The sequence below is a fragment of the Gavia stellata genome, chromosome 10 (assembly GCF_030936135.1).
Source record: "Gavia stellata isolate bGavSte3 chromosome 10, bGavSte3.hap2, whole genome shotgun sequence".
NCBI lineage: Eukaryota > Metazoa > Chordata > Aves > Gaviiformes > Gaviidae > Gavia > Gavia stellata.
The window spans coordinates 16904944-16919578 of record NC_082603.1 but is presented as its reverse complement, the minus strand read 5'-3'; the positions used below and the strand labels follow the sequence as shown (position 1 = coordinate 16919578).

The following is a 14635-nucleotide window of genomic DNA, read 5'->3' as shown; positions in this document are numbered from 1 at the left end:
CTTACAGAATGCAACCTATCAAGACTAGGCAGTAGGTAAGCTACGTTGCCTATACCACCAGCCTAGACAAAAGCATCCAGCTATTACCATTGCCTCATCCTCCTTTAGTCTCATTAGTTCATGTATCATTCATTTCTTAATGCTTTGTTGCTAATGTAAATTATAGCATACTTTTGGAAAGGATTGACATTGTGCCAAATCTTTGCATATTCCAGCATAGTTGTGGTGGTATATGATGCTGACATATAATAACAAGTGCTAAACCTTTGTGCAGTAATGATAAAAATCTCCAGGGCCTAGTGTAGCCTCTAATTTCTGTGTTGTGTTTCTTTCTGCCTCTTCAGGAAGAGGAAGAAGTTGAGAGTCCTAAATTAGCCTAAATTTAGGCTGTCCTAAATTTATTTACTTATCCCTATGGAGAAGAATTTCACTTGCAATCTAGATAGTCTGGAAGAGGACTGGTAGTGTATCTGCTGCTTGAGGTTAACTGAGTAAAGTGTGTGAGGAACAGTGGTGATCTAGTTCTATGTGTGTGAATTCCTTTGTTCGTCTTGGTATATAATGCCTGAAAATGTTGTGTCATGTTAGTGTGAGATGAGTTTCAGCTGCTTGAATTCTGGAAGGTGAAATTCTAGTTTTGAGCTTCCTAAGGGCAAAGGTGAATGTTGCAGACTTGAATATAAACAGCAAAACACTGGCCTTAACATTCAAGCGAACCATGGAAGTGTTCTAGTGCAACTGTAAACTTTACCTGCAAAACTTCCTCTTCCTCACATAGTTTATTTAAGAATACGCACTTAAGTATTTATGGTCATACATACTTTATGTTCAAAATAAGATATGCTATTATATCATGTTTTCGTGGAATAACTGTCTGTTTTCTGCTTTATTTTGTGTGCTTTTTTAAAGTTTTGCTGGAATGTCAGCAATAGTTCAGTATCGCTGCTGGCCAAAGTTGGAAAGTAAAATAACATACAAATTTTAAAAAATAAAAATCTTCTTTTAGCAAATCAAATGTGTTTGTGTAACAAAGTTCTTAGACAGACTTCTCATATTGTGTGTGTTAATTTTGATATAGAATAATCAGTTATAGAAATGATAGCAGGAAGGAAAGAAGAGGCAACTTTCACCTACTTTTCTGCTTTCAGACAATAGGGGCAAGGTCCAGTACAACTCATATCAAGTAGTAATGTATGAATAATTAAGCTGTATATGTTATGCTAACCTACCTTAGTAGGTCAAAGATCACTTAATTAGTGCCAGCTGGATTAGTCACAGATCTTCTGTAAGAGCTATTACATCGCTCATCAGTTTTGCAGAACTGAGAGGTGGTATCACTTGCAGTTTACAATGTATTTTAACTACAACTTTCTAAAATCCTCCAAAATAGAACAACATAGAACTGTTTGCTTTTAGTAACTTGTTAGTAGTCCACATCACTTTGTTGGAGTAAAGCGCAGAAAGAAAAATGCACTGTTTCTCTATTCGAGTTGCTCTCCCCAAAAAGCCTGTTTCCTCGGAAAAACTTTGTTTTTTCTTAGGAGGGGGCAAGTTGTTATATGTAAATGCAATTATTATTTCAGTTGTAGTATTTAGGTTTTTTAGAATCATAAGAGGTTGTCTTGTTTGAGAGACTACATTATCCTTGGTATATGATACAGGAAAATACAATCATGACTTTAATCCATCATGAGCTGTTTCTGCAAACAGAAGTGACACCAACACTGATGATCAGTGTCTTGACAGTTGAAAATTTTGCTTCCATTTGGGGAAATTACTCAAAATCTGTTTTAAAGACCTGTTTTTTCCACTATTGAATACTGGAGAAAGATTTATAGATTGGAAGAATGAAGGAAAACCAGCAGAAGTCAGATCAGTATTCTTTGTACTTGTCCCCTGTCAGTTAAAATAAAGAAGAAAGTTTCATGCCCAAGACTTTGTCACTGAGCAAGGTATGAAAAGAGTGATTTTTGGAGTGGATTTTTTTTCAAGTAATAAAAAGTATTGAAATGAAACTTTGAACTAATCTTTACTATTTTTCTAAATTATGTTTTGTGCTGTAATACAAGTACTGTCTGGTTCTGTGCAAACACAAACAACAAATATTTCTCTTTTAACAGCTGCTGTTACTAGGGGGTAGCAGTTTGTTGCTATGAATTACTATTTTAATTGAACGCAAATGGTCACAACCTTACTGACAATGCATGAGTGGGGATTGTAGTTTATATTTGTGCCATATTAAAAAAAAAAAAATATATAGACAAAACTGTTGAAATGCTGAGCTCCTTTTCACCCCCCTGCACCCCAACCTTTACATTTCTGCTTCTCCAGTTTGGTTCACCTAAATATTGTAGTTTTTTAAACAAAGACATTAAACTCATATTAAATATAAACACTCAAAAAGATGGTAAGTGCTGAAATAGGGTTATACAGTATAGGATTGTCAAAGGAAAAAAAACAACTTGTACAACATATGTAAAATAAAATGAAGTTGTACGTTACCTTTCATCCACAAAAATCTAATCCCATGTCTGTTTTATGAGCTTTGTCTTGAATATTAGATAGTACTGCCTTAAACAAGAAATGGCAGAATATTTGCTTAAGATTTGATTGCTTCAGAAATAAAAGCTTAAGGGGTGTTGCATAAAGGAGCTGGATATTGTCTGTTATCACTCTAGTGAGAATTGTTCCTGAATATCCAGTTTAAAATAAAGTACTTATACAAGTGGTGAATGAACTTGGATTACCTTCAAAAAGAAGGTTTTTAACTCATACAGCTTTCTGCTGGAAGAAGGGACTGAAAGGAGAAACAGAAGGTAATTAGGGTAAAGAGTTTGGAACTGCAAGATTAGGGAAAGGGAAGAAACAGAATGGAGTTAATAGGAAGGAATTTGTAATATATGGAAAGGTGACAAAGTAAAAGATTTTAGAATCTGCTCCTAGGTGCACTGGCCTTTCCTATCACCCAGCCATGTCCATTAGCATCCAAGAGGACACTAGGATATGGACATTTAATTTTGCATAAATTGAACTTCTGAAACACAAGTCTTTGGTATCCTTCCTGTGGAGAAAAACATATGTAAGGGAAAAACGATGTATGCTTGGGGCTTTAGAGGTTAGACATGGCTAAACCAACAAGGGGAAAGGCTCATCTGAGTTGAGAGAGGTCAACAGAGTTGTTGACACAGTGTATATCAAATAGGGTTTTACACAGGTCATCTTAGGTGACGCGTGACCTCTGCACTTGCCTGTCATTGGGCTTCTTAGCCTTTTTCTTCTGACAGGGTGGAAGTAGGTGTTCTGTTTATGTCATCAGCTGGACTGCCAGTGAACTTACAGTTTGGCAGTGATTGATACAAGTACGATCAGAAGTGATAGACACATGTTTAAATGTTTGGAGGAGCTTTCAAATATAACGCAGAAGTTTAAACATAGCAAGTGGCAGTTGTAACTTGAAGCAAGTCATGCATTTTTATTCTGTTTTTGTATATTTAGGATGTTACTCTCTTTTGTTAGTTCACCTCATTTAAATCTTCAGGTTCTGAAGATGTTTGGGTGAGTCTTGCTAGTGTATTTTGCATGAAGGCATCTGTTCTAGTTGAGTCTGCCCTGACTGTTTGACAAGAAGGGTGAAATTACATTGCTGCAGATTAATAGACTGCTTCCATGTATGTAGAAGCTTTAAAAGGGAACCTGTGCTGCTTTGTGAGAAGGTGGCAGGGGTCCAAAAAAAAAATCTACTACATTAAAGTAGGTTTATCCAGAATGTGACTGTCCAGTCCACTAGTTGCTGTATGTGCATTAGCATTAAAAAAAAGGACAAAACATACAGATAGGATTACTAGAAAGTGCATCTAAAATCCAATCTTATAGAACCTGCCTGGGGGTCAGAAAAGCTGTCTTCAGCTGGAGGGTATGGAGACAGGAGAAACCAGATGACTCAGTCCTACTCCTAGCATTCAGACTGCTTTTGTTTTGAGCCTGGTTAGTTAATTAGTGGTTTCTCTCTTATTAAGTTGCATAAAATGATCGCTGTCTAAGCCAAGATCTAGTGTAAGTGTGTGTAACATTGTGAAACTATTTTCTTTTTCACTTTGTAGGGAACTAGCAGGAAGTCTTTTTCCACTGTTATCCATGAGGGAAAGCTACAGCCACAGCTCAGGCCAGAGCACAAGCTTATGGAAAAATAGCTCTAAAGTTTTTCTTTACCTGTTAACTTTGTTATTGAGATGCAGACTTCTACTGAAATTTAGAATTTCCTCTACAACAGTTCTGCTTTGTTGCCTTCTTCTCAAATGTTTGTGGAAACTTTTTGAGCTTTAGCAATGCAGAGCAATTCAGAGCCCCCGCTTGCAGTGACATAACTGTCTGTGACCTTCTCAGAGTCCCCTTCTTGGTTGCCTGAATGCATTCCCCTCACATTATTTTTGGTTATGCTGCAACTAGCCACCAACCTAGAGCCAAGAAAATTCTGCTCTTGGTTTCTGTGTGTGCTCAGGGTGTACTGCATAAATGGGCATGCTTTTGGACTGTGCCCAGACTTCTGAGTAAGGCTGCTGCCCTTGGCCTGAAATAACTGTACTGTAGCTCTCTGTTCTTCTGTGTGGGGTATGCAATATGAAGCTGTGTCTACCAATGAGTGTGCCATGAGTGACACTATACTTTTCTCATTATAGCTGTTACTTCTTCACACTGTAACAAGGTATGCTGTTGCATTCCATCTTGAGTCATTTGAATTGTACTGGTTTTACCATGTCACAGTAGTATCTTGACTGCAAAACTGACCTGAAAACTGCACAAATAATTGTGAGCTATTACAAAATTGTTTATCTTGTGTGGTTTTTTTAAAAGCTATTAAAATTGCCCAGTGCCATTCTGGAATGTAAGGTCTGCAAAATACAAAGGTTGCTTAGAGGTAACAACCCTTTGAAAATCTCCACTTATGCCTAAAACAGATATTCTTCCTTTGCACTGTGTTGGGCAGAAGCTGGTCATCCTACTCTACAGAAGGAAGGTAGCATGACCTGAAATTTGTAGCTTTTTTTTTTTTTGCAGTTAAGCACATCATAACATTTTCAAACCTTTCTCTCCTCCTCACCTGTCATTAAACTGGAAGTCTTGCTTATGTCTCTCTTCATCTGCAGTTCCTTGTTATGCTTAGCTTGGTGTAGATTGCTTCCACTGAACTTTGTTCTGGAAGGAGACGGGTATTTCTAGAGAGGGTAATCCTTTAACTTTTTCCTCTTTGCTAATAAATACCACAGAACAAGTATTCCTGAGACCTTTCAGTAACTAGACTCAACGGCCTCTTGAAAGCTTTTCCCAGTTTCTCAAATCGCTTTCTTCTTCAGTAGCGCTGAGAGTGATCCTTTTTGAGTAAGCACCATTGTCACATGTTTCTTTTAGAGAGAAGAGCTTCTCTGGTACAGAAATAGAGTTAAACCCAAAGACCCAATGTTTATTTGGAGACTGAAATTGCATGGTATTATCATGAAGTTTTCTGCCTCCCCCCTGTGCTATGCTGCTGCCCTCATAGTAGCATCAGCAGCCAAATGCCTGTAGAGAGTCCTGAAACTCTTTATTAGTTTCTTTAAAACATCTTGTGGGTTTTGGCTGATCATGTTTCTCAATGTTGGGGAAATGTGTTTTCTTCTGTTGCCTACTGTCTATTGGATAAGTACTTGTGTATTTACTTATTTTTAGTGAGTTGCTATTCAGTTACCATGCATGTATGAAAGAAAAGTTTGGTGTACTTGCGTCATCCCAGTACTGCTGATACCTTTGTTCACTTGTTGCGTGTATGTTTGCTGTAAAAGCTCTGTGCAGTTAAATAATGGGTAGCAGGCAACATCTGAGTTGCTGCTTTTCCTGAAACTTCTTCAGGTGATACATGTCCCATTATATCTCTAGCCTGTTTATGTGGTTTTTTGTTGTTTAAAAAAAAAACAACAAATCATAGAATGATTTAGGATAGAAGGCACCTCAAGAGGTTGTTTAATCCAAGTGTCTGCTCGAAGCTGGATCCATGCTGAATTCAGACAGGGTTGTTGAGGGCTTTGTGCAGTCAAATCTTTAAAACATCCAATGACAGATTCCACAGTCTTTGGACAACTTGTTACAATGCTCTGTTATTGTAATAGCGATTTTTTTTTTTAATTCCCCCCCTCCCACCTTACATCCAGTTAGAACTTCCCAATTCAGTTCATGTCTGTTGTCTCTCTTCCTTCTGCTGTGTGCCCGTGTAAAGGGTCTGGCTCTGTTTCCTCAGCAGCTGCTTAGGTAATGGAAAGCTGCTATTAGGTTATCCCAATGCTGCCTTTTCTCCAGCATGATCAAGCCCTCTTCCCTCAGCTTCTCCTTATAGGGCTAGTGCGCCACCCTCCTGAGGATCGTGATGGCCCTCTGCTATACCTGCTCAAGTTTATCAATATTTTTTTGTACTTGGGGTCCAAAACTGATCATAATACTTCCTATCATAAATGTAACCTTGATAAGGAGTGTCGAAGACATTGTTGTAGTTAAAAGTGGCTTTTCATGTTTGCCTGTTGTAGTCACTGAAGTGTTAGTTTGATTTGAGTGACTTCAAACACATGTGTGTGGAGGATCATTTTGAAAGAATGGTTTGTTTTGTTTAGCATGAAGGTAGCAGTCAGAGGAAACACCATGAAAATTGATGTAGGTTAAATTCATGTTGATCTTTATATAGATGAACATGTGAAGCAGATGAAAGTTGTTTTTCTAAAAAATTATTATTATTTTAATAGGACTAAATCTTCATAGAAGCTTCTTCTCTCCCCATCCCCAGTATAGAGGAAGATTTTTACAGAATTACTTAGTCTAGGTATTCTGGAAGTTTATTCCATTGATAGATCATTTGATTCAAAAATACTTTCTATCTCATTCTACCTGACTTGTTCTTGGCTTTGTGATCTGCATTGTTGCAGGGGGGTTGCTGCATCAACCGTGGTGATCTATGGGTGAAGTTCAGCCTTTGAAAGAAGAATTTGACTTACTGATTGCTTTAAAATTTAAGCCTGAGACTGTGGAAGTTTGGAGAAAGACTTGACTAGGGTAGTAGTAATACCTGCTGAATACAGGCAGAGAAATGTATATAATTAAGATTTTTAGTGCTTCCATAGAAAATTGTAAAGAAACTATGCAGAAACACTTCATAAGTGTTGTTTCTTCTTGGACTATTCTGTATTCCTATCCAAATCAATAGAGTTGGCTCTGTGTTAGAAATCTTTTTTCTATATGTTGTCTGTCTAACCCTTTTCAAAAACCTCACCATCACCACTCCTCCTTGTCTGTGAGGGCATGAAGGAAGACCAAAAGTCTGCCCATTATCTACTTGCCACTTAATGAAGTCTGTTATTTCATTACTGTGTTGGCAGGTCTTTTTTCCTAACTCCCTGGCAGTAAGCTTAGTTTCAGCCAAGCATCTTCCATGTGGAAAAACTGAAAAGCAAGCAGACGTTGGAGATGAGTTATAGTAAGTTAAGTAATTCTGCTACACAACTCTGTATTCTATTGGTATCGTAAGAGCTTGGAAGAAAGCTAGCTTTTATATTTCTACAGGTTTTATTATTTCAGAAAAATGAATTAGAGCAGTTCAATATACAGGTTTTTGTGTAGTTTTAAGTAAATGTCACTGTGTTAATTTGTGCTTGACTCATGCTTTAAAAATATTCTCTCCATATGTAAACTATCGTGGTTCAGTTTAAAATCACATTATTATTTTTAAGCTGCAAAGTTAGGCATTCATAAGTTAAAATGTAATAATTTACTTTCTTGGATTAGATTGTTTTATGGTGTATGCCATACTTTTTTTTCTTGTCCGCAAAGTTGTCTTTTGAAAATTTGTTCTTGTGGTCTTATTTTAATACTGTACTTTTTTTTTTTTTTGTCACCTAAAGCAAGGTCCTGTATTCTCTTAGTATCTGTAATGTAACTATTGAATTATTTTTGATAGACTCTAATGCCTCGGGGGAACTGATGGCTGGAAGTAAAAAAGCAATCCAAATCCAGGGAAGGGTATGTGAAAAATCTCAGGACTTTCTGATATAGAAGGAAAAGGGGAAAAATTAATGGTAAATGGTCACTGAACAGCTCTGACTACCACGTAGAGAGGAACAGAAGTGTGTTCTCTGTGGGACACATTTCACATCACTGCTGAATGCAGTGCTACTCCCATTCAAACTGTCTGGAAGTTGTTTTCACTTTGGGATCTTTCATTGTCCTAGCCAGTCCAGCTTCAGCCTCAATACCTACACTCAGGGAAGGGTTTCATTGTGAGTACCTTGTGATGAAGGGAGAGTAACTACACTGAAGATCAAAAGTAGAGCTCTTCTGAAATTTTATAGTGGCTGCCTGAGTTGCAGTAATATTGATTGAGTAAATATGTGGTGAATTGCACTAATGTGATCTGTATCATAGCTGTTACCCTACTGCATTACCAAGTCAAGCATCAGAAGCACTTGAGCTTCAAAGCACTATCATAATAAAAAGCACAGTTTAACTCAAACTGGAGAGTGATATGTGTGGATAGGGTAATCACTAAAGTTAACATTGCAGTAAAAGGCAGCCTTGTGTTTCTATTCCAAGCAGTCCGTACACTGTGCTGCTCAATGATGGCCCCTATACCAGAGGAGTTATCTGCAGTAGAGAATTTGGACAGTGTGTAGCACTTACCTTCCTTCACGAATAAGGCTTGTGGTGCTCCAGCATTAAGTAAATGCGAGGACTGGAATAATAGAGAGCTTGAATCTATTCCAGATGTTAGAGCTCTCTGCTGTAACCAGATAGTCTTGTTGTATTCTTGCTGACTAATTGAGGGTGTTATTTAGTCTTTAAATTCAATGAGAATGCAACCACAATTCTCACAAAAAAGTTCTACAATAGTATAATGGAGTCTGGAGTAGTGCCAATAGGTATCGGACTAAAAAAATGAGCCTCCTGAGAAGGAAAAGTTCTGTAGTAATGGGTCTGTGGAAGTTTTATTGTAGGCAGAACTATGGCACAGTCTTTTGTTGCAAGTAAAATGGTTTTACTTGTTAAAATAACAATGGATTTTATTTTTTATAATAGCAAGAGCAATGTTTTTGGAGCTATGTAGCCACATTCATTTTTCTGCTTCTAGATAATTTACGTGGTTTTGGCTGGGATGGGGTTAATTTTCTTCCTAGTAACTGGTATAGTACTGTGTTTTGGCCTTAGGGTGAGAATAATGTTGATAACACACTGATGTTTTAGTTGTTGCTGAGCAGTGCTTACACTAAGTCAAGGACTTCTCAGCTTCTCACACTGCCCTGCCAGGTGCACAAGAAGCTGGGAGGGGACACAGCCAGGACAGCTGACCCAAACTGGCCAAAGGGATATTCTAGACCATATGATGTCATATGGTATATGACAAAATAACAAAAACGGGGGGGGCAGGGCGCATGGCCACTGCTCGGGAATGGGCTGGGCATCGATCAGCAGGTGGTGAGCAATTGCATTGTGCATCATTTGTTCTGAATATTCTTTTATCATCATAATTACTATTTTCTTTTTTTTCCCCTGTCCTGTTAACTATTTTTATCTCAAACCATGAGTTTTACTTTTTCTCCAATTCTCTCCCCATCCCACCGTGGGGGGGTAGTGAGTGAGCGGATGTGTGGTGCTTCATCGCCGGCTGGGGTTAAACCACGACAATAAACTATACTTCATATATAAGATTGTTTCCTTTCTTATTGAAGTATTAGTCTTGTTTTGAGCTTGCATGAATTCTTTTAGAAAAAGAGAGCAAAATACTGTTAAAGCTCTTTTTTCATTAGGTTTTGAATTTGCAAATACTTAATTTTTATCTTAAAGTTTATAAATATAAATTCTAATTAAATGTGAGTTCACAATTAAATATAAGATCACTGTTTCTGAACAGTCCTTTAATGGATAATCAGTTTCAGCTCAGTTCAGTAGTTTCAGCTACTAAACTTCTCTCAACAGCTACTGTAGGAAAAAAGAAGTATGAATAAATACATCAAAGGTATTCAACTGCCAGAATAATTCTGGGCCTCATCATCTTAATATATTACTATTTTAATGTATTCACTTCTGATCCTTTTAAAGCTGAAATAGTTGTGTATTATGAGTGTTGTGACTTCAAACATTGGCAGGCCTTGAAGCAAGAAAGCTAGGATTTATTATAGCATATCTGGAAGAGCAGCATACTTTCATTTTGCATTACTGCAAGTCATGAATCATCTACAGAAATACCCACATAGTTTTGATCACGACTTATTCATACTTAAGAATACTACTTTTCTCCTAGTCCCAAACCAGATGTGACTGGACTGATCCATACTCAAGGACACTTTTTAAAAAAATAGGTCAGTATTTTGTTCTTTGAAAAATTACAAGATGTATTGAGAAGTTTCTTGTACCAGCAATACCTTGCTCCCACGTCACCAGGATGTAGTCTCTAACTCAATTGTTTCTTAGAGTTTGCACACTGTTACTATTTCCGCAGACATACTTCCATCATGGCCTGATTAAGTGTTATATATTTTCTGAACTTTTATTAAGTTATTTCTCCCCAAAGCTGCCCTCTGCCACCCTTGATGTTCTTTGTTTCGTCTTTTGCACAAGTAGTCTTACAAGATTTTTATCTTCTCTCAGGCTTCTGTCTCACCATTACCTTTAATTAAGTTCTTGTTGAACTGGCATCTCTCCCTTCTCACTTGCATGGTTTCCTCCTTCCTTTCTTTTCTCATATTCTTCTGCTACCTTGCCTCTTCCTTCCATAATTAAGTTATTCCTTTTCATTGGTCAGTGACATTCATAGATCTTTCTAATCATCATAAATTAAAATAGGCATGATTTCATCCTAGATAATTTCTTTGCAGGGCTTTAAAGCACAGGTGTGAAATGATGCTGTTGATAAAGTTGCAGGATAACTGGTTGTGTGGCAGTCTGCAGTTGTTTTGATGTTGTAGGCAGAAGGAGCAGTGCCTTTCATAGTTTCTGCTTCCCTGTAATTTTCTAGGTGCTGGCTTGAGAGTGTATGAATATTGTAGTTTTAAGGCAGCCTGCTCTCAATGTTTTAGTATGATCGTTGAGAAATGGTAGGTTGCAATTTAATATAGTTAGCTGTCACTTTTAAACTACATAAATGCATAAGCTCTCCCAACAGCTTCATGTGCTTATCTGATGCTTGAATGTTCAGAAAGGAGGAAAGACAAACTATAACTGTCTTATATGTCAGCTTGCCTTTCTCAAAGGGAGGGGAAGAATAATAGCATTGCACTTCTGACTGTTTAGCACTAGTTGATAAATATTTTTCCTCTAACTGTTCTGTAAAATGCAGGGGAAGGAAAAAGGACAGAATAAAAACTAGCTCCCCTTCTAATGCACACCTTTGCAGGAACTTGGTTTCACAGGATCTGACTTTTTTCCCTTGCAGCACATGTTTATGAATAAATAATCTTTATATATAGTAAAATGTGTTATTTGAAAGTCAAATATAATGCCAAACAAATCTGTTTGGCTTATGTAGATAGTGCGAAACATCAAAGTTGGGTTGCTTGGATTGCTGAATCTGCATTCATGTAGTTTTCATTTGTGGTCAGTGGAACTGTGTAGCCATGCTTGCAAAGTATATGTTAGAAACATAGAAACACTAGGCATTCATGGTACAGAAGCCAAGGTAAAGCAAAACTTGGAGATGAAAAAGGGAGACTTAATTTCCGTACATGAAACTGAATGCTGGAAGGAGTAAGATTTCATTGAAATAGTATAAACAGCACATAAGTTTGACATAAAAGGTAGCCCTCTTGTTGAAGACACTGTACTGCCTTGAAAGATACAGATAGGGATATAATCCCAAGCTCTCCTTTTGGTCTCTTCTGTGTAGAGATCAAGATGAAGAAATGTGTGTTAATAGCAAGTAAAATGCTTTATTTTTTCCTCTACAGTAAAAGAAGTGGAAAACAAGCGTTGCAGAACAATGAGGTAATTATTTTTTCACCTAATACATATTTAATAATTTTAAATAATACCGATACTTTTAAGTCCCATGGACAGAATGATGGCTATGGTGCAAATGTGGTTTCAATGATACTTTCAGGCTTGTGCTAGTCAAACAAATGGAAGAATCAGGTTAATGACATGTGGCTGAAGTTTGACTGTGTAATGATATGTGCTTGATGTGTACCATGTACTTTTTCATCTCTGTGCCTTATGAATGTTTAAGGACTAGTGTTGTAAGTTTGGCTGTATGCATAGCAACAAACAACTGTCTGTAGATTTGGTGCGACTTGTATTTGCTTTTTATTTAAAAGAAAAAAGTATGGAACAAGATATAGAGTCTGACCATTTCTCCAAAGTATTTCAAACTTCTGGTAGGAGGTTTGGCATTTCCCTGGTCTTTTGTGTGTCTGTTAATTCATGTATTTGAAAAGGATATATTATATCCCCTCAAGTCAAGTTTTTTGTCTCATGTTCAGATAAAATACAACAGTTAGCCCAAAAGGCAGAGCACAGGATTAGAAATATTGGTTCATGTGATGGTATGAATAGATAACTATTCCATATACTTCCAGCTTTGTTGAAAACTTAAGAAAAGGTTTGTACTGGATAAATATAAAGGTGTATGCAAGCATTGTGTTAACTTCTAGCCAGACCTTGACTGCACTGTCTGCCGTAAACACTTGTATTTTGCATAGCTATACTTACTTCTAAAAGTCTTAGCTAGCCTTCTCTTGTTCCTACCCATCTTGGATATAATTATACTGAATGAGGAATTAACAGTCTAAGGAAAAAAAAAAAAACTCTGGGAAAGACAGTAGTGGAATTAATGTAAGTACAACACAAAAGTAGAATTTGGGAAGAGATTAATAGAAAGGAAGAATAGGTTCAGCTCAGACATCACATATGTTTAGTCAGGTACTCCTAGAAATTTCACACAGCAGACATCGTGTTTGTCATTTCTATTACAGAAAAGCAACAACATGTATAGGGTCACACTTCATTAGGCCTGGACAGTAGTCTTTAGTTGTTGGGATTGCTTGAATTTTTGTGTAAATAATTATTAATTGAAATATTTTTATTATCTACCATATAGCATCCTATCTGGCTAGAATTTTTATCTGTAGCTTGTGTTCACATAGTTTTTTGAAAAGGACAGTATTATAGTTGACTTCATCCCATGAAAAACAGATGTATGCTTATTCATAGTGCATTTGGAGTAAATTTCTGGTTTTTGGGGCTCAGAGCCTGCACTTGTTGCCCATTGTGTTGCATATATAAACAGTAAATGAAGAGATTAAGTTGAGCTTTTTATGCAAGTTTCTGTGGTTTAATTATCCTTGGAAATAAAAAAATAGAGTGCTTGATAGGATTGTCTGAGTTGATTAATGGTGACTCACAGGCTACTTTCTTTGTCTTTCCCATCCTGTCTCCCTAGTTTTTTCTTTCAGGTTTTCCATCTGAGTATGTTGTAGTATTACTGTAGGCATTGATAACTTACGCTTCACATGAGTCTTGGGTAGCAAAGATAGCAGGATTAGGTTGATTAGACAGGACTTGTTTTAAGTACACATGTATGCCCTTTTAGTCTGTTTTCAGGACTGAATCCTTATGTCACAACTGTGAAAGAAAGAAAACAAAGGAAAGAAAGAAAAGATCCCTGGACTGTTAGCTTGTTTAAAAGTATTCAGGTTAGTCAAGGCAGAAGATAGGGTTATATGGAGCAAACAAATGCAACTGACCCAAATAAAAGGTGTTTGGATATAGGAGGGGTTTTAAGTCTGGTAGATTTAGCTCACTAAGAGTGTCTTGCACTGTTTTTTAGAAGTAAAGGCATAACAAATTCTGGTTTCACTTGAAGGAAGTTTGGGCTGTACAGTCAAGGACTTTAAAGCTTTGATGGTCTAGACAAATGATGGAAGGCATCTTTGAAGATACTGGCTGATAGTGTTTTCTAGAGACAAGCAATGTTAAGAGATGGCAGATTGCATTATAACTTGTATTTGGATGTTTTAATGTTGTGGTCTGCATTGTTTGTGTATCACTTTCAATACAGATTTGAAATATTATTTCGTATCATGGCAGCTGCTTCCTACTGCAATTTGTTTTGATAGCTTAGTTCTCTTACTTAGGATTTCTGTTAGCTGTGGGGACATACGCTCTCAATTCTTACATTTCATGTAACTTGCGTGAGCAAGTCTTAAATTGGAGGAAAATATTGCAAATGCTGCAGAGGGAAGGTAGCTGTAAATAACTTGGACAGGGAAAATATCACATCAACGTTTAAACAATACATTACCAAAAAATCACTTTTCTTGTTTTGCCTTTTCTGTGTGAAGCAGAAAGAGGGAAAGAAGGAGCGAGCAATGGTGGACAGAGTGTTTATTGCAAGAATATGTCGAATCCTGAAAATAATGGTCCCTAGAACACTTTGTAAAGAGGTAAGCGTTGCCTGCAGTAACAAATAAGAATGAGCATTTTTGGAGTCAAGTTTTCTTTCATAATTATATCTGAATTTAAACAAAAGCATTTACCTTACTTGAATAGGACTAAATTGTACCATATGTTTTAAAATAGCAACATATTAATGTAAAAATCTACATGTATGTTCAGTTGTTAGATCACTAAAAAG

General features: G+C 36.9%; 1 protein-coding gene across 3 annotated transcripts in view; it reads left to right on the top strand.

Annotated features, from left to right (window-relative positions):
• ABCD3 (ATP binding cassette subfamily D member 3) overlaps nt 1–14635 on the top strand; it is a 32462-nt gene that overhangs the window by 2284 nt on the left and 15543 nt on the right. For 2 of the 3 annotated variants that reach the window (XM_059822034.1, XM_059822035.1), the window contains exons 2-3: nt 11952–11988; nt 14346–14444. In XM_059822034.1, coding sequence (XP_059678017.1) covers nt 11952–11988; nt 14346–14444 — 136 coding nt within the window. Of the gene's footprint in view, nt 1–11951; nt 11989–14342; nt 14445–14635 lie in introns of all 3 variants that reach the window. The other variant, XM_059822032.1, reaches the window with a different exon arrangement.